The 19,263-nt window shown below is 36.3% G+C and overlaps 1 protein-coding gene across 3 annotated transcripts in view; it reads right to left on the bottom strand.

The window, feature by feature from the left end:
- Nucleotides 1-19,263, bottom strand: part of LOC145713536 (uncharacterized) — a 447,260-nt gene that overhangs the window by 177,732 nt on the left and 250,265 nt on the right. For all 3 annotated transcript variants that reach the window (XM_081792394.1, XM_081792393.1, XM_081792392.1), the window contains one exon: nt 15,289-15,330. In XM_081792394.1, the coding sequence (XP_081648520.1) occupies nt 15,289-15,330 (42 nt within the window). The remainder of the gene's footprint in view (nt 1-15,288; nt 15,331-19,263) is intronic.

Genomic DNA, 19,263 nt, shown 5'->3' on the forward strand with positions numbered 1-19,263 from the left:
AAGCAATAAATCTGCAAATAGTAAGAGCTAAATCAAAAAATTCAGACAAAATTAAGAAAAAATCCTCTTCCGGAAATTGAGAGATCAAATATACAAAGACAGTAGACATTAAGGACTTAAATAATGCCATGCATAAGGCTGAGTTATTAATTATGAATAGTATTTCTCTAACTCACCCACAGAGAATGCACATTATATTAGAGCACTCACAAAAAATTATATAAATAGACCAATTTATGCTGCACCTGTGTGGCTCAGTCAATTAAGCATCTGAGTTTGGTTTCACCTTAAGTCATGATATCACGGTTCATGAGATTGAGCCCCATGTCAGGCTCTGCTTGAGATTCTCTCTCTCCCTCTATTTCTGCCCCAAACTCATGCACACTCTCTCTCAAACTAAATAAACTTAAAAAAAAGAAACAGACCAATTTATTACAAAGAAATTCTCAATAAATTCTAAAGGATTAAAGAATCATACAAACTGTTTTTCAATCATATTTTTGAAACTAAGTATCATATTGTTAAATAACATATGGAGTATAAAAAGAAATCACAAAACAAATAAACAGTTAGAATTCAGTGATAATAAAAGCACAACATGATAAAATTTGTGTTTTGTGATTAAAGTGTTCACTGGAAATTCATAGCTTCAAATGCATTTAACAATAAAAATGAAAATTCAAAAAATAAACTATAAATTCAATTCAAGAAATTTGAAAAAGCAACAAAATAAACTCCAAAGGAAGAAGGAAGTCACACTAAATAGGGTAGAAATAAGTATGATATAAAACAAAAATATAAAGGGTTGATAACCAAGAATATGAAAGAACCTCCTCAAAATCAAAGGAAAACAATAACAACATCAAATAAAATTGCCCAAATATCAAAGGAAAACAATAACAATATCAAAGAGAATTGCCCAAATATATGAACAGGTAATTTATATAAACAAAAACTAGAAAGCTAACAACCATATGAAGAAATGATCAAATTATTTGTTACCAGAGAAAATAAAATGAAGAAATTTTATATGAATCATACTTGCAGAGATAGACAACTGAATAATGCCAAGTATTGTTGGGAATATATAAAATCTTCATGCTCTACTGGTGGACATATTACAGCCATTTTGGAGTGCAATATTTCAGTAGTTAGTCAAATTAAATATACTCATATCCTAGACACAGCAATTGTGCTACTGGATGTCAAATATTAAGTTATTTGAACTCATATCCGTAAAGGAACATGTATTGGGGTGTTTACTACAGCGCTATTTGTGATTGCAGCCATTCCAAATGGCAAAAAATAATGTATCTCCTCTAATAATATTAGCATAGCAGCAAATTCATTCAGTGGAGAAGATATTTATTGATCTTAATACAGTTTCAAAACTGTCAATGAAAGTGATAAATAGGGACTTTTAATATAAAAATACCCATGATGATACATTAGAAAATTTGTTAAAAACTGACCCAAAGTTTACACACTATATTATTTCTCTTACCTCCTCTTATGTACTTTCTGTAGACTATGAATGATAAATTCCTACTGAGAAATAAGTTTTCCAAGTCTCCAGTGGAAAATGCAACACTTATGAATCACTGAAGATAATTTTCAGTTAATAATAAATACTACATTAAAGCATGAATACCTACTACCATTTTTTAAAATGTTTATTTATTCTAGAGACAGAAAGCATGAGCAGGGGAGGGGCAGAGAAAGAAGGAAAGAGAATCTCAAGCAGGTTCTGCATTGTCAGCACAGAGCCTGACACTGGGCTTGATCTCACAAACTGTGAGATTATGACCTGAGCCAAAATAAAGAGTCAGATGCTCAATCGACTGAGGAACCCAGGAAACCCGCTACTACCATTTTTGCTTTTGCAATGAAGACTGAAACAAAGTAAGGGAGTTCTATCCTTTGAGAAAACTAATGTCAATGAGCTGAATCCATAAATATGTAACTTGGAAGATAGACGTGGGACAATGTTATATGCCTACTAGTACATGGCTTTGAACTGAATCAAAGTGAGTAGATCAAAACTAATATTTCAAAAATTCACTAAGTTTGTGATCTTTTTGACTAGACAGTTAATACTCTTAAATAAGTTCACCAAAATAAAAATATATGCAATTGTAAGCTTATATAATTAAATATTGCTATTTATACATTCTTATCAACTAATAATATAATGAAAAACTATTATGTTTATTTTGGTATTTATGTTTATTATGTTTATTGTTATACAAATAATTGGGTTTGAACATTTATTTTTAATGCCCAGTTAATATTTAAAGTCTTTCAAGTAGAAAATTATAGACAACCACACAAATCAATATTTTAATCAACTATAAAACAGTTAACTGGAGACTTTTTAACCACACTTCACTAACACTCTTATCTCTATTTCATCATTTACTATGCAGAAATGACATATTTTAAAAAAATTTTTTAACGTTTTATTTATTTTTGAGACAGGGAGAGACAGAGCATGAACAGGGGAGGGTCAGAGAGAGGGAGACACAGAATCTGAAACAGGCTCCAGGCTCTGAGCTGTCAGCACAGAGCCCGACGCGGGGCTCAAACTCACGGATCCCGAGATCCTGACCTGAGCCAAAGTCGGCCACTTAACCGACTGAGCCACCCAGGCGCCCCGAAATGACATATTTTTAACACATGAAAGTTAATACTTCAGTCCTAGTGTTCAGGTTTGCGCATGCACACTTTTTATGTTTTCCATATTCAAACATTGAGTACCAGAATAGATCACATGCTGAGCCAAAAATCAGGCCTCAGCAAGTATAAAAAGACTGAGATCATAGCATGCATATTTCAGACCACAACACTATGAAACTTGAAGTCAACCACAAGAAAAAATCTGGAAATACCATGCATACATATAAGTTAAATAACATTTTACTAAACATGACTGTTTCAATCAGACAATTAAATAACTTTTAAAAAAAATACATGGAAGCAAGTGAAAATGAAAACGTGATGATCCAGAACCTTTGGGATGCAGGAAAGTTGGTCATAAGAGAGAAGTAGATACCAATACAGGCTTACCACAAGAAGTAAGGAAGGTCTCAAATACACAACCTAACCTTATACCTAAAGGATCTAGAAAAGGAGCAGCAATTAAGCTTAAACAAGAATGGAAATATTAAGGTGTTAGAAAAAGAAATCATGATATAGAAACAGAAAAAAAAAAACAGTAGAAGAGATCAAAGTAACTAACAGCTGGCTCTTTGAAAAAATTAATGAAATTGATAAACCTCTAGCCAGACATCAAAATGGAAAGAGAAAGGACATCAAATAATTTTTTTTTATTTTTTTTTTCAACGTTTTTTTTTTATTTTTTTTTTTTTTTGGGACAGAGAGAGACAGAGCATGAACGGGGGAGGGGCAGAGAGAGAGGGAGACACAGAATCGGAAACAGGCTCCAGGCTCCAAGCCATCAGCCCAGAGCCTGACACGGGGCTCGAACTCACGGACCGCAAGATAGTGACCTGGCTGAAGTCAGACGCTCAACCGACTGCGCCACCTAGGCGCCCCATGGACATCAAATAATTTTTAATGAAGAAGAGAAGAGATGACAACCAACAGCACTAAAATACAAACAATTATAACAGAATATTATAAAAAAAATAAATGCCAACATACTGGACAATCTGGGCAAAATGGATACACTCTTAGAAACATGTAAACTACTAAAACTGAAGCAGGAAGAAATAGAAAATTTCTTCAGACCCATGAACAGAAAAGAAATTCAATCAGTAATCAAAAATTTCCCAACAAAGAAAGTTCCAGGGCCAGATGGCTTCCCAGGGGAATTACACCAGACATGTAAAGAATAGTTAATACCAATTCTCCTCAAATTGTTCAAAAAAAAAAGGAAAGCTTCCAAACTCATTCTATGAGGCTAGTAATACCTCAATTCCACAACCAAAGACCCCACTAAAAAGGAGAATTACAGGTCCATATGCCTGATGAACATGGATGCAAAAATACTGAACAAGATACTTGCAAATCAAATCCAATAGTACATTGAAATAACTATTCACCATGATCAACTGGGATTCATTCCTGAGATGCAAGCATGGCTCAATATTCGCAAATTGTTTACTGTGTTACACCACATTGATAAAAGAAAGGATAAGAACCATATGATCCTCTCAATAGATGCAGAAAAATCATTTGATAAAATACAGCATCGTTTCTTGACAATATGCACAACAAAGTAGGGATAGAGGGAACATACCTCAACATTATAATGACCATGTATGAAAGACTTACAGCTAAAATCATATCATTCTCAATAGGGAAAAACTGGAAGTTTTTCTTCTAGGGACCTGAACAAGACAAGGATAGCCACTCTCACCACTGTTATATAACAGTACTAGAGGTCTTAGCCTCAGCAACTAGACAACAAAAAGAAAGAAAAGGCTTCCAAGATGCAAGAAAGAAGTCAATCTTTCACTATTTGCAGACAACATGATACTCTAGGTAGAAAACCTGAAAGACTCCACCAAAAAATTGCTACAGCTAATACATCAATTCAGCAGAGTCACAGGATATAAAATCAGCATACAAAAATCTGTTGAATTTCTACACACCAATAATGAAGCATCAGAAAATGAAAACAAGGAATCTATTTCATTTACAATTGCAACAAAACCCATAATATATCTAGGAATAAACCTAACCAAAGAGGTAAAAGATCTATACACTGAAAACTATGGAACACTGTGAAAGAAACTGAAGATGACATAAATAAATGGAAAAACATTCCATCCTCATGGAATGGAAGAACAAATATTGTTAAAATGTCTCTACTACCCAAAGCAATCTACACTTTTAATACAATCCCTATCACAATACCACCACCATTTTTCACAGAGGTAGAAAAATCCTAAAATTTGTATGTAAATGACAAAAGTCCCTTAATAGCCAAAGAAATACTTTAAAAAATGGTTAGGCATCCTGATTCTGAACTTTAAGCTATATTGCAAAGCTGTAGTCACCAAAGTGGTATGGTACTGCCAGAAAAGCAGACACATAGATCAATGGAACAGAATAAATAACCCAGAAATGAACCCACAACTGTATGGTGAACTAATATTTGACAAAGTAGGAAGGAATATCCAAAGGGAAAAGACAGTTTCTTCAAAACAGAGTGTTGGGGAAATTGGAGAGCAACATGCAGAAGATTGAAACTGGATAACTATCTTATACCCTACATAAAAATTAATTGAAAATTGATGAAAAACCTAAATGTGAGAAAGAAAACCATCAAAATCCTAGAGAAGAACACAGGTAGCAACTTCTTTAACGTCAGCCATAGCAAATTCTTACTAGACAGGTCTCTGGAGTCAAGGGGAAGAAAAGCAAAAATGAACAATTGGGACTTCATCAAGATAAAAAGATTCTGCATAGTGAAGGAAACAATCCACAAAACTAAAAGGCAACCTATGGAATTGGAGAACATATTTGCAAATGAAATATCAGATAAGGGTTAGTATCGAAAATCTATAAAGAACTTATCAAACTCAACTCACATAAAGTAAATAATACAGTTAAAAAATGGGCAGAAGACATGAATACACATATTTGCAAAGAAGACATGCAGGTGAATAACAAACACATGAAAAAATGCTCAACATCTCTAATCATAAAGGAAATACAAATCAAAACCAAGATGAGACCAACCTCATACCTGACAGAATGGCTAAAATTAACAAAAGAATCAACAGATGTTGGCAAGGATATGCAGAAATGGGAACCTTCTTACACTATTGGTGGGAATACAAACTGGTGCAGCCACTGTGGAAAACAGCATGGAGGTTCCTCAAAAAGTTAAAAATAGAATTATCCTTCAACCAGTAATTGCACTACTAGGTATTTACCCAAAGGATGCAAAAATATTGATTCAAAGGGTCACATGCACCCTGATGTTTATAGCAGAATTATCAACAGAAACCAAACTATGGAAAGAGCCCAAATGTGCATCAACTGATGAATGGATAAAGAAGATGTGGTGTATATACAATGGAATACTACTCAGATATCAAAAAGAATTAAATCTTGCCATTTGCAATGACATGGTGGTAGATAGAGTCTATTATGTTAATCAAAATAAGTCAGTCAGGGAAAGAAAAATACCATGTGACTTCACTCATATACTGAATTTAAGAAACAAAACATATGGGAAGGAAAACAAAAGAGAGGGGAACAACCCATAAGAGACTCACGGGTAGAGAACAAACTGAGGTTTAATGGAGGGAGGTGGTTGGCGGATGGGCTAAATGGGTGATGGTTCTTAAGGAGGGCACTTGTTATGATGAACACTGGGTGTTATATGTAAGTAACAAATCACTAAATTCTATTCCTGAATCCCTAAATAAATAAATAAATAAATAAACATATACAAAATAAAAATACAACAATCAAAGCATAACATTTGGTTATGCTATACAAATGGAAGAGATTAGATAATGTGATAAATTTTTAGAATACCAGAGACCACTTGAAAAATCTAGTCATATAAACACTCATTTTTTAGCTTTCAGAAATCATGATGCATGCATTGAATTTCTTTTCGAATTAATAGTTTACTTTACAAGTAATAGAAGCAGTCATTTTGGATGATGAGTAAGGAAGTATTTCCTTTCTCATCTACTATGCCTTTTGATGCATCTCAGAAAAAAAGCACCTGGGAAATTATAGAGGCAAATAGGGAAATGACTTTCCAATTATGGTAGAAATATCTCATAATCTCTTTTAATATTGTTTCTTTCAAACTAGATACTATTATACACTACACTAGAACTGCAGGGTTGGCTTTAGACTAAAGGTTCCTCCTTCTACTTCTTCTCTATTCTACTACAATTCAAAACATACAAACAAAATAAGCAACAGTCTTGTCAAAATCGTGCTAATAATGTCAGCAGGAAACAATGTGTTAATGCATTACTGCACACTGTAAAATGGGTTAACATGTATGGTTTCAACAGGGTTCTTTCTAAAAATCTAATATTTGAATCCTAGAATGACAGTGTGATACTGGCATAACGACTAATAGGTAATGAGACAAAATGGAGTGGTCAGAAACAGACCTTCACTTACATCGTCATCCAATTTTTGACAAAGGAGACAAAACAATCCAATGAAAAAGGGAAACTCTTTCCACAAATGGTACTAAAACAACTTAAAACCCACATGGAAAATACAATGATATGAAATTCCTATATTAAACCATACACAAGAAAATATTTTGAGACAGATCATAAATCTAAATGTAAAAACTAAAATTATAAAACATTTAGGTGAAAACAGAAAAGAGTATCTTCCCAACTTGGGGTAGGCAAAGTTCTACTAGACATGACACAGAAAGCAGTAGATAAAAGAAAAAAAACACAGACCTCATCACAGTTAAAAACTACTACTCACCAAATGATTCCATTAAGAAAATGTACAAGCAATCTCTACACTGGGAGAAAATACTTGTAAACTAACTACATACAGAGAACTATTACCTAGTCTATATTAAAAACTCCAGGGATGCCTGGCTGGCTCAGTTGGTTGACTGTCTGATACTTGATTTTGGCCCAGGTAATGATCTCATGGTTCATAAGATAGAGTCCCAGGATGGGCTCTACACTGACAGTGTGGAGCCTGCTTGGGATTCTTTCTCCCGCTCTCTCTGCCCCTCCCCTGCATTTTCTCTCTCTCAAAGCAAATACGTAGATATTTTAAAACCCCCAAACTTCAATAATTCAATAATAAAAATACAAACAACCCATGTTCTAAAAATAAACAGATGTTGTGAGCAGACACTATACACACACACACACAAAATGATATATGAAAGGACAAAAAAAGCACATATAAAAGTGCCAAACATAATCAGTTAACACAAAATGCAAATTAAAACTGCAATGAGACACAACTAAATACTCACAGAATGACTAAAATTGAAAAGCCTGATAATTCCAAATTTTGGCAATGATGTGGAACAATTGGAAATTTTGTACATTTATTATTGAAATATAAAATATGCTGTTTGGGAAAAGTTCTGGAATATTCTTATAAAATTAAACATGCAGGGGTGCCTGGGTGGCTGAGTTGGTTAACCATCTGACTTCAGCTCAGGTCATGATCTCGTGGTTTGTGAGTTCGAGCCCCACATCGGGCTCTGTGCTGACAGCTCAGAGCCTGGAGCCTGCTTTGGATTCTGTGTCTTCTTCTCTCTCTGCCTCTCCCCTACTTGTGTTCGATCTCTCTCTCTCTCTTTCTCTCTCTCCCTCTCTCTCTCTCTCTCTCTCAAAAATATATTAAAAATGTAAAATAAATAAATAAATAAATAAATAAATAAATATATATATAAAATTAATTATGCATCTTCACCAGCAATCTTACTCCTAGTTATTTCCAAAGAGAAATGAAAACATATGACCACAAAAAGACTGTAAACAAATCTTTACAAAGCATATAGGATTTTTAGGGCAGGGAAATAGTCTATGATGTTATAATGATGGCTACGCACCATTGTACCTTTGTCAAAACTCACAGAATGCACAACACCAAGTGTGAACCATAAGGTAAACTATGGACTTTGTGTGATTGTGATGTATCAATGCAGGTTCATCAATTGTAACAAATGTATCACTCTAGTGGGGGATGTTAATAACATGGGAGGCTATGCATGTGTGGGGTTAGGGAGTGTATGGGAAATCTCTGTACCTGCATTCCAATTACAAGCTGCTCTTACAAGAATTTTCTTACAAAAATCCTGCTATAAAATGTTCAGAACACCTTTATTCATAGTCTCCTTAAACTGAAGACAATAGTAACATCCATCAAAAGAAGAAAAGCTAAAGTGTGGTATATTCATACAATGGAATTCTACATATCAATATAACAGGGAAAATCAGCTGAAACCAAAAATTAACGTTGAACCTTTATGCTGAGTGAAAAACAAATCTTATAAAAAAGCGTATAATATACAATTCCACTTACATGAATTTGCAGAATTGTCAAAACTAATCTGAGTTGGGAAAAACCGGGGAAGATGGCAGTGTAGGAGGATTCTGGGCTCACCTCATACTGATGATCACTTAGATTCCACCCATATCTACCTAAATAACCCAGAAAACCGCCAGACTAGCAGAACAGACTCTCCAGAGCCAAGAGTAGACAAGACATTCACGGAAGAGGGTAGGAAGGGCAAAGAGTCGGTCAATGCTACACAGACTGGTGGGAGGGAGCTGGGGCAGTGGAGGGGCTGCTAGCCCAGCAAGGCAGAGCCCCCAAAGTCTGGCTTGCAAAAGCAGAGGGGCCAGACTGTGTGAGTTCTAACAGCCAGCGGGACTTAACATCTGGGATGTTAAAAGTCAACAGCTCTGCTATCGGAGAGTGGGAGGGCAAGAGAACACCGGGAGGGAGAGTTGTTGAGCCCGGGAAGACAGAGCTCAGCTCAGCAGGGAAACAAAGGCACTGGAAAGCGCCATTTCCCTCTCCCATTCCCCAGCTGAAATTTGAAAGGGAACCAGTTGCCTTCACCAAACATGCTTGCACCACACAAACGCCCAAAGTTGTCTTTCTGTGGATCCATCCCTCCGATGGGCCTGCCTCCCCCCATGTGCTGCAAGGCCCCTCCCGCAGGGGACCACCAATGGCAAAGTGGGCTAAGCCTACCCTTCCGGCCCATCCTGCCCCTATGCAACTTGTGGATCCACCCTTCTAATATGCCCTTGGTCAGATCACATCGAAGCAGCACCACAAGCCTGGCAGTGTCCAAGTAGCCCAGACAGGGGCCACACCACTCACCACAGTGAGGCCTGCCCCTGGGAGAGGGGAAGATAAGGTACACACCAGTCTGAATGTGGCCCCAGCAGTGGGCTGGGGGAAGACATCAGGTCAGACTGTGGCCCTGTCCACCAACACAAGTTACTCCAGACAGCACAGAGGAAGTGCCCTGCAGGTTGGAGCTACCGCAGGGACGAACCAAAATGGCAAAAAGGAAGAATTCTCCTCAAAACAAACTCCAGGAAGTAGTGACTACTAACGAATTGATCAAAACTGATATAAGTAATATATCAGAAACAGAATTTAGAATGATAGTCACAAAATTAATCGATGGGCTTGAAAAAAGCATAGAGGACAGCAGAGAATCTATTGCTACAGAGATCAAGGGACTAGGAAATAGTCATGAGGAGCTAAAAAATGCTATAAATTAGGTGCAAAATACAATGGAGACGGCCATAGCAATGATTGAAGAGACAGAGGAGAGAATAGGTTGAATTAGAGATAAAATTATGGAAAAAGAGGAGGCTGAGATAAAGAGAGACAAAAAAAAATCCAGGATCATGAGGGGATAATTAGAGAACTAAGTGATGAAATCAAATGGAACAATATCAAAATCATAGGAATTCCAGAAGAAGAAGATAGAGAGACAGGGGCTGAGGTGTACTTGAACAAATCATAGCTGTGAACTTCCTGATCTGGGAAAGGAAAAAGGCATTGAAATCCAAGAGGCACAGAGAACTCCCTTCAGACTTAACTTGAATTGATCTTCTGCAGGACATATCATAGTGAAACTGGCAAAGTGCAAGGATAAAGAGAAAATTCTGAAAGCAGCTAGGGATAAACATGCTCTAGCATATAAAGGGAGACCGATAAGACTAGTGGCAGACTTATCTACTGACACTTGGCAGGCCAGAAAGGAATGGCAGAAATCTTCAATGTGTTAAACAGAAGAAATATGGGGCCAAGAATCCTTTCTCCAGCAAGTCTGTAATTCAGAATAGAAAGAGATAAAGATTTTCCCAAACAAACAAAAAATGAAGCAATTCATCACCATTAAACCAGCCCTACAAGAGATCCTAAGGGACACTCTGAGAGTGAAATGTTGCAAGGACCAAAAAGTACCAGAGACATAACTACAAGCATGAAACCTACAGATCACAATGACTCTAAACCCATATTTTTCAATAATAACACTGAAAGTAAAAGGACTAAATGCTCCAAAAAAAAGACACAGGGAATCAGAATGGATGAAAAAAACAAGACCCATCTATTTGCTGTCTACAAGAGACTCATTTTAGACCTGAGGACACCCTCAGATTGAGAGTGAGGGGATGGAGAACTATCTATCATGCTACTGGAAGTCAAAAGAAAGCTGGAGTAGCCATACTTATATCAGACAAACTGGACTTTCAATTAAAGGTTGTAACAAGAGATGAAGAAGAGCATTATATAATAATTACAGGGTCTATCCATCAGGAGGAGCTAACAATTATAAATGTCTATGTGCTGAATACGGGAGCCCCCAAATATATAAAACAATTAATCACAACCATAAGCAACCTTATTGATAACAATGCGGTAATTGCAGGGGACTTTAATATACCACTTACAACAATGGATAGATCATCTAGACACACGGTCAATAAAGAAACAAGGGACCTGAATGATACATTGGATCAGATGGACTTGACAGACATATTTAGAACTCTGCATCCCAAAGAGACAGAATATACTTTCTTCTCGAGTGCACATGGAACATTCTCCAAGATAGATCACATACTGGGTCACAAAACAGCCCTTCATAAGTATACAAGAATTGAAATCATACCATGCATACTTTCAGACCACAATGCTATGAAGCTTGAAATCAACCACAGGAAAAAGTCTGGAAAACCTCCAAAAGCATGGAGGTTATAGAACACCCTAATAAAGAATGAATGGATCAACCAGGCAATTAGAGAAGAAATTAAGAAATACATGGAAACATATGAAAATGAAAATACAACAATCCAAACGCTTTGGGATGCTGTGAAGGCAGTCCTGAGAGGAAAATACATTGCAATGCAGGCCTATCTCAAGAAACAAGAAAAATCCCAGATACAAAATCTAACAGCACACCTAAAGGGAAGAGAAGCAGAACAGCAAAGACACCCCAAACCCAGAAGAGGAGAAATCATAAAGATCAGAGCAGAAATAAACAATATAGAATCTAAAAAACTTGTAGAGCAGATCAACAAAACCAACAGTTGTTTTTTTGAAAAAGTATACAAAATTGATAAACCTCTAGCCAGGCTTCTCAAAAAGAAAAGGGATATGACCCAAATAGATAAAATCACCAATGAAAATGGAATTATGACAACGAATCACTCAGAAATGCAAGCAATTATTAAGGAATACTATGAAAAATTATATGCCAACAAACTAGACAACCTGGAAGCAATGGACACATTCCTAAGCACCCACCCACTTCCAAAACTCAAACAGGAAGAAATGGAAAAGTTGAACAGACCCATAACCTGTGAAGAAATTGAATCAGTTATCAAAAATCTCCCAACGAATAAGAGTCCAGGACCAGATGGCTTCCCTGTGTAATGCTACCACACATTTAATGCAGAGACAATACCTATCCTTCACAAACTGTTCCAAAAAATAGAAAGGGAAGGAAAACTTCCAGACTTCTATGAATCCAGCATTACTTTGATTCCCAAACCAGATAAAGACCCACCAAAAAAAGAGGACCACAGGCCAATATACCTGATGAATATGGATGCAAAAATTCTCAACAAGATACTAGCATATCGAATTCAACAGCACTCAAAAAGAATTATTAAACTATGATCAAGTGGGATTCATTCCTGGGCTGCAGGAATGGTTCAAAATTCACAAATCAATCAATGTCATACATCACATTAAGAAAATGAAAGATAAGAACCATATGATCCTGTCAATCGATGCAGAATGCATTCTGCATCCTTTCTTCATAAAAACCCTTGAGAAAATCGAGATAGAAGGAACATACGTAAACATCAAAAAAGCCATTCATGAAAAGCCCACAGCTAATATCATCCTCAATGGGGAAAACTGAGAGCTTTCCCCCTGAAATCAGGAACATGACAGGGATGCCCATTCTCACCACTGTTGTTTAACATAGTGGTGGAAGTTCTAGGATCAGCAATCAGACAACAAAAGGAAATCAAAGGCATCAAAATTGGCAATGATGAAGTCAAGCTTTCACTTTTTGCAGATGACATGATATTATACATGGAAAACCCGACAGACTCCACAAAAAGTCTGCTAGAACTGATACATGAACTCAGCGAGAGTCTCAGGACACAAAATCAATGTACAGATATCAGTTGCATTCTTATATACTAATAATGAAGCAACAGAAAGACAAATAAAGAAACTGATCCCATTCACAATTGCACCAAGAAGCATAAAATACCTAGGAATAAACCTAACCAAAGATGTAAAAGATCTGTATGCTGAAAACTATAGAAAGCTTATGAAGGAAATTGAAAAAGATATAAAAAAATGGAAAAACATTCCGTGCTCATGGATTAGAAGAATAAATATTGTTAAAATGTCAATACTACCCAAAGCTATCTACACATTCAATACAATCCCAATCAAAAATCAACTAGCCTTCTCCTCGAAGCTAGAACAAGCAATCCTAAAATTTGTATGGAACCACAAAAGACCCCAAGTAGCCAAAGTAATATTGAAGAAGACCAAAGCAGCAGGCGTCACAATTCCAGACTTTAGCCTCTACTACAAAGCTGTAATCATCATGACAGCATGGTATTGGCACAGAAACAGACACATAGACCAATGGAATAGAATAGAGACTCCACAATTGGACCCACAAAAGTATGGCCAACTAATCTTTGACAAAGCAGGAAAGAATATCCACTGGAAAAAAGACAGTCTCTTTAACAAATGGTGCTGGGAGAACTGGACAGCAATATGCAGAAAAATGAAACTAGTATATTTTCTCACACCATTCACAAAAATAAACCTAAAATGGATAAAGTATTGAATATGAGACAGGAAAACATGAAAACCCTAGAGGAGAAAGCACGAAAAAACCTCTCTAACCTTGCCGCAGTATTTTCTTTATTGACACATATCCAAACGCAAGGGAATCAAAAGCAAAAATGAACTACTGGGACCTTATGAAGATAAAAACCTTCTGCACTGCAAAGGGAACAATCAACAAAACTAAAAGGCAATGGATTGAATGGGAAAAGATATTTGCAAATGTCATATCAGACAAAAGGCTAGTATCCAAAATCTATAAAGAACCCACCAAACTCCACACCCAAAAAACAAATAACCCAGTGAAGAAATGGGCAGAAAACATGAAGAGACACTTCTCTAAAGAAGACATCCGGATGGCCAACAGGCACATGAAAAGATGCTCAACATCACTCCTCATCAGGGAAATACAAATCAAAACCACACTCAGATATCACCTCACGCCAGTCAGAGTGGCTAAAATGAACAAATCAGGAGAGTATAGATGCTGGCGAGGTTGTGGAGAAACGGGAACCCTCTTGCACTGTTGGTGGGAATGCAAACTGGTGCAGCTGCTCTGGAAAACATTGTGGAGGTTCCTCAAAAAATTAAAAATAGATCTACCCTATGACCCAGCAATAGCACTGCTAGGAATTTACCCAAAGGATACTGCTGTACTGATTGCATAGGGGCACTTGTACCCCAGTGTTTATAGCAGCACTTTCAACGATAGCCAAATTATGGAAAGAGCCTAAATGTCCTTCAACTGAATAATGGATAAAGAAATTGTGGTTTATGTACACAATGGAATACTACTTGGTAATGAGAAACAATGAAACATGGCCTTTTGTAGCAATGTGGATGGAACTGGAGAGTGTTATGGTAAGTGAAATAGTTCATAGAGAGAAAGACAGATACCATATGCTTTCACTCTTATGTGGATCCTGAGAAACTTAACAAAAGACTATAGGGGAGGGGATGGAAAAAAATTACAGAGGGAGGAAGCCAAAACATATGGGACCCTTAAAAACTGAGAATAAAATGAGGGTTGATGGGGCGCAGGAGAGAGGGCAAAGTGGATGATGGGCATGGAGAAGGGCACCTGTTGGGATGAGCACTGGGTGCTGTATGGAAACCAATTTGACAATAAATTTCATATTAAAAATAAATAAATAAATAAATAAAATTACACATTTTTCAACTAATTCATAGCTTATTTTTGTCTCAAATTTTAGAATACTATCATTAATTTTAATTTAAAATACTTAATTTTCCTTATTTCATCTATTTTGTTGTGTGTGACACAAAGGGAAAATAAAATATACTTAAACATTCACTATATATGTATGTCTCTATATTTTACACAGAGTACTAAAGAAAATATAATTACTTAGCACTCAGGTATCAAAAAGTATGTATATGTGAAATATTTTATTGTATAAAAAAACTTAGAAGGCCACTTACCACATCTATCATATCTGATTCCATTTCAAGGCTGAGGTAAGACTACAAGGAAAAGTAATAAAGAAATTAGTGTTGAATATTTCATATAAATCTGTTATTCTTTTACAGTTACAGAGTAAAGTATTGAATGATAACACTTAATGTGTTTCAAATAATCTATTTCCAGGTTATAGAAAGACATCTTTCAGAATCTGAGGAAATAGCACCAATCTGAAAGCTTCTTTTAACAGATGGCTTTTTTCAATTTATATTTATTGTAATTATGATAATTTGGATTTATTCTACCATCTTATTTTGTCTTCTATGTACCTCATTTTTGTGTCCTCCTTTCATCCATCTTATCTGCATGTTATTAATATTTTTCTTAATTTTCTACTCTATTGGTCATGACATAACACATTCTATGCATGTACCTGAACCTAAGTTTTAAAATGCATAGAAAATAATCTAATCAATACCTATATCCTCCTCTGATCACTAAAATGACTTTAAAACCTTTATACTTTAATCTCCTCTCTTCCACCTTTTATATTATCATGGTCCAATATTTCAGTTCCATATATTAAACTGGCAAAATTAGTCTTAACTCTCAAATCTTATAAAATGAATGATATGTTTTATCATTTTCCTGCCAGAGTTTCTTTTTAAGAAACTTGTTTATTTATATTAAACAGATAACATACAAGTGCCATACACACACAACACACACACACACACACACACACACACACACACACATATGATATCTTTACATATGTACATACCTGCATAATCACAACAGAATTATGAATATAGAAACTATCCAGCATTTCATAAGGTTCTCTTATGCTCCTTTCCAGTCTATACTCTGAGTGGTAAGCAATATTCTATTCTATTGCATAATCAATCATTTTTGTCTACTTCAAAGCTCATACAAATGAAAACATATAGCACAATTCCTTTGTCTCTGGCTTTTTTTTCAGTCTTTATATTATCTGTAAGTCATGTAGGATGAACACCTCTTGATTTTTTTAAGTTTTTATTTCAATTCCAGTTAGTTAACACACAGTGCAATATTAGTTTCAGTTCTACAATTTAGTGATTCAACACTCACATACAACACCCTGTGCTCATCAGAAGGGCACACCTTAATCCCAATAACCTATTTAACTCATCCTCATACCCACCTCCTATCTGGTAACAATCAGTTTTTTTCTGTAAAGTTAAGGGTCCACTTCTTGGCTTCTCTCTCTCTCTCCTTTTTTCCCTATGCTCATTTGTTTTGTTTCTGAAATTCCACATATGAGTGAAATCCTATAGTACTTGTCTTTCCCCGACTGACTTATTTTGTTTAACGTAATGCTCTATAGCTCCATAAACATTGTTGCAAATGATAATATTTCATTTTTTTGTGGCTGGGTAATATTCCATTCTATATCTATACCAACTCCTATTCCATTGTATATCTATACCAACTCCTATTTTTTTTCCAATATATGAAGTTTATTGTCAAATTGGTTTACATACAACACCCAGTGCTCATCCCAAAAGGTGCCCTCCTCAATACCCATCACCCACCCTCCTCTCCCTCCCATCCCCTATCAACCCTCAGTTTGTTCTCAGTTTTTAACAGTCTCTTATGCTTTGGCTCTCTCCCACTCTAACCTCTTTTTTTTTTCCTTCCCCTCCTCCATGGGTTTCTGTTACGTTTCTCAGGATCCACATAAGAGTGAAACCATATGTTATCTGTCTTTCTCTGTATGGCTTATTTCACTTAGCATCACACTCTCCAGTCCATTCCACTCTAACCTTTTTTTTTTCTTCCCCTCCCCCATGGGTTTCTGTTAAGTTTCTCAAGACCCACATATGAGTGAAAACATATGGTATCAGTCTTTCTCTGTAAGACTTATCTCACTTAGCATAACACTCTCCAGTTCCATCCATGTTGCTACAAAGGGCCATATTTCATTCTTTCTCATTGCCACGTAGTACTCCATTGTGTATATAAACCACGATTTCTTTATCCATTCATCAGTTGAAGGACATTTCGGCTCTTTACATAATTTGACTATTGTTGAGAGTGCTGCTATAAACATTGGGGTACAAGCGCCCCTATGCATCAGTACTCCTGTATCTCTTGAGTAAATTCCTAGCAGTGCTATTGCTGGGTCATAAGGTAGGTCTATTTTTAATTTTTTGAAGAATCTCCACACTGTTATCCAGAGTGGCTGCACCAATTTGCATTCCCACCAACAGTGCAAGAGGGTTCCCGTTTCTCTACATCCTCGCCAGCATCTATAGTCTCCTGATTTGTTCATTTTGGCCACTCTGACTGGCGTGAGGTGATATCTGAGTGTGGTTTTGATTTCTATTTCCCTGATGAGGAGCAACGTTGAGCATCTTTTCATGTGCCTGTTGGCCATCCGGATGTCTTCTGCCCATTTCTTCACTGGGTTATTTGTTTTTCGGGTGTGGAGTTCGGTGAGTTCTTTATAGATTTTGGATACTAGCCCTTTGTCCAATTTGTCATTTGCAAATATCTTTTCCCATTCCGTTGGTTGCCTTTTAGTTTTGTTGGTTGTTTCCTTTGCTGTGCAGAAGCTTTTTATCTTCATAAGGTCCCAGTAGTTCATTTTTGCTTTTGATTCCCTTGCCTTTGGGGATGTGTCAAGCAAGAAATTGCTACAGCTAAGGTCAGAGAGGTCTTTTCCTGCTTTCTCCTCTAGGGTTTTGATGGTTTCCTGTCTCACATTCAGGTCCTTTATCCATTTTGAGTTTATTTTTGTGAATGGTGTGAGAAAGTGGTCTAGTTGCAACCTTCTGCAAGTTGCCGTCCAGTTCTCCCAGCACCATTTGTGAAAGAGACTGTCTTTTTTCCATTGGATATTCTTTCCTGCTTTGTCAAAGATGAGTTGGCCATACGTTTGTGGGTCTAGTTCTGGGGTTTCTATTCTATTCCATTGGTCTATGTGTCTGTTTTTGTGCCAATATCATGCTGTCTTGATGATTACAGCTTTGTAGTAGAGGTTAAATTCTGGGATTGTGAAGCCTCCCGCTTTGGTCTTCTTCAAAATTGCTTTGGTTATTCGGGGCCTTTTGTGGTTCCATATGAATTTTAGGATTGCTTGTTCTACTATCGAGAAGAATGCTGGTGCAATTTTGATTGGGATTGCATTGAATGTGTAGATAGCTTTGGGTAGTATTGACATTTTAATAATATTTATTCTTCCAATCCATGAGCACAGAATGTTTTTCCATTTCTTTATATCTTCAATTTCCTTCATAAGCTTTCTGTAGTTTTCATCAAACAGATCTTTTACATCTTTGGTTAGATTTATCCCTAGGTATTTTATGCTTCTTGGTGCAATTGTGAATGGGATCAGTTTCTTTATTTGTCTTTCTGTTGCTTCATTATTAGTGTATAAGAATGCAACTGATTTCTGTACATTGATTTTGTATCCTGCAACTTTGCTAAATTCATGTATCAGTTCTAACAGACTTCTGGTGGAGTCTATTGGATTTTCCATGTATAATATCATGTCATCTGCAAAAAGTGAAAGCTTAACTTCATATTTGCCAATTTTGATGCCTTTGATTTCCTTTTGTTGTCTGATTGCTGATGCTAGAACTTCCAACACTATATGAAACAACAGCGGTGAAAGTGGACATCCCTGTGGTGTTCCTGATCTCAGGGAAAAAGCTCTCAGTTTTCCCCATTTAGGATGATGTTAGCTGTGGGCTTTTCATAAATGGCTTTTATGATCTTTAAGTATGTACCTTCTCTCCCGACTTTCTCAAGGGTTTTTATTAAGAAAGGTTGCTGAATTTTGTCAAAGGCCTTTTCTGCATCAATTGACAGGATCATATGGTTCTTATCTTTTCTTTTATTAATGCGATGTATCACATTGATTGATTTGCAAATGTTGAGCCAGCCCTCATCCCAGGAATAAATCCCACTTGATCATGGTGAATAATTCCTTTTATATGCTGTTGAAT

This window comes from Panthera onca, chromosome X (genome assembly GCF_046562875.1).
Source record: "Panthera onca isolate mPanOnc1 chromosome X, mPanOnc1 haplotype 2, whole genome shotgun sequence".
NCBI lineage: Eukaryota > Metazoa > Chordata > Mammalia > Carnivora > Felidae > Panthera > Panthera onca.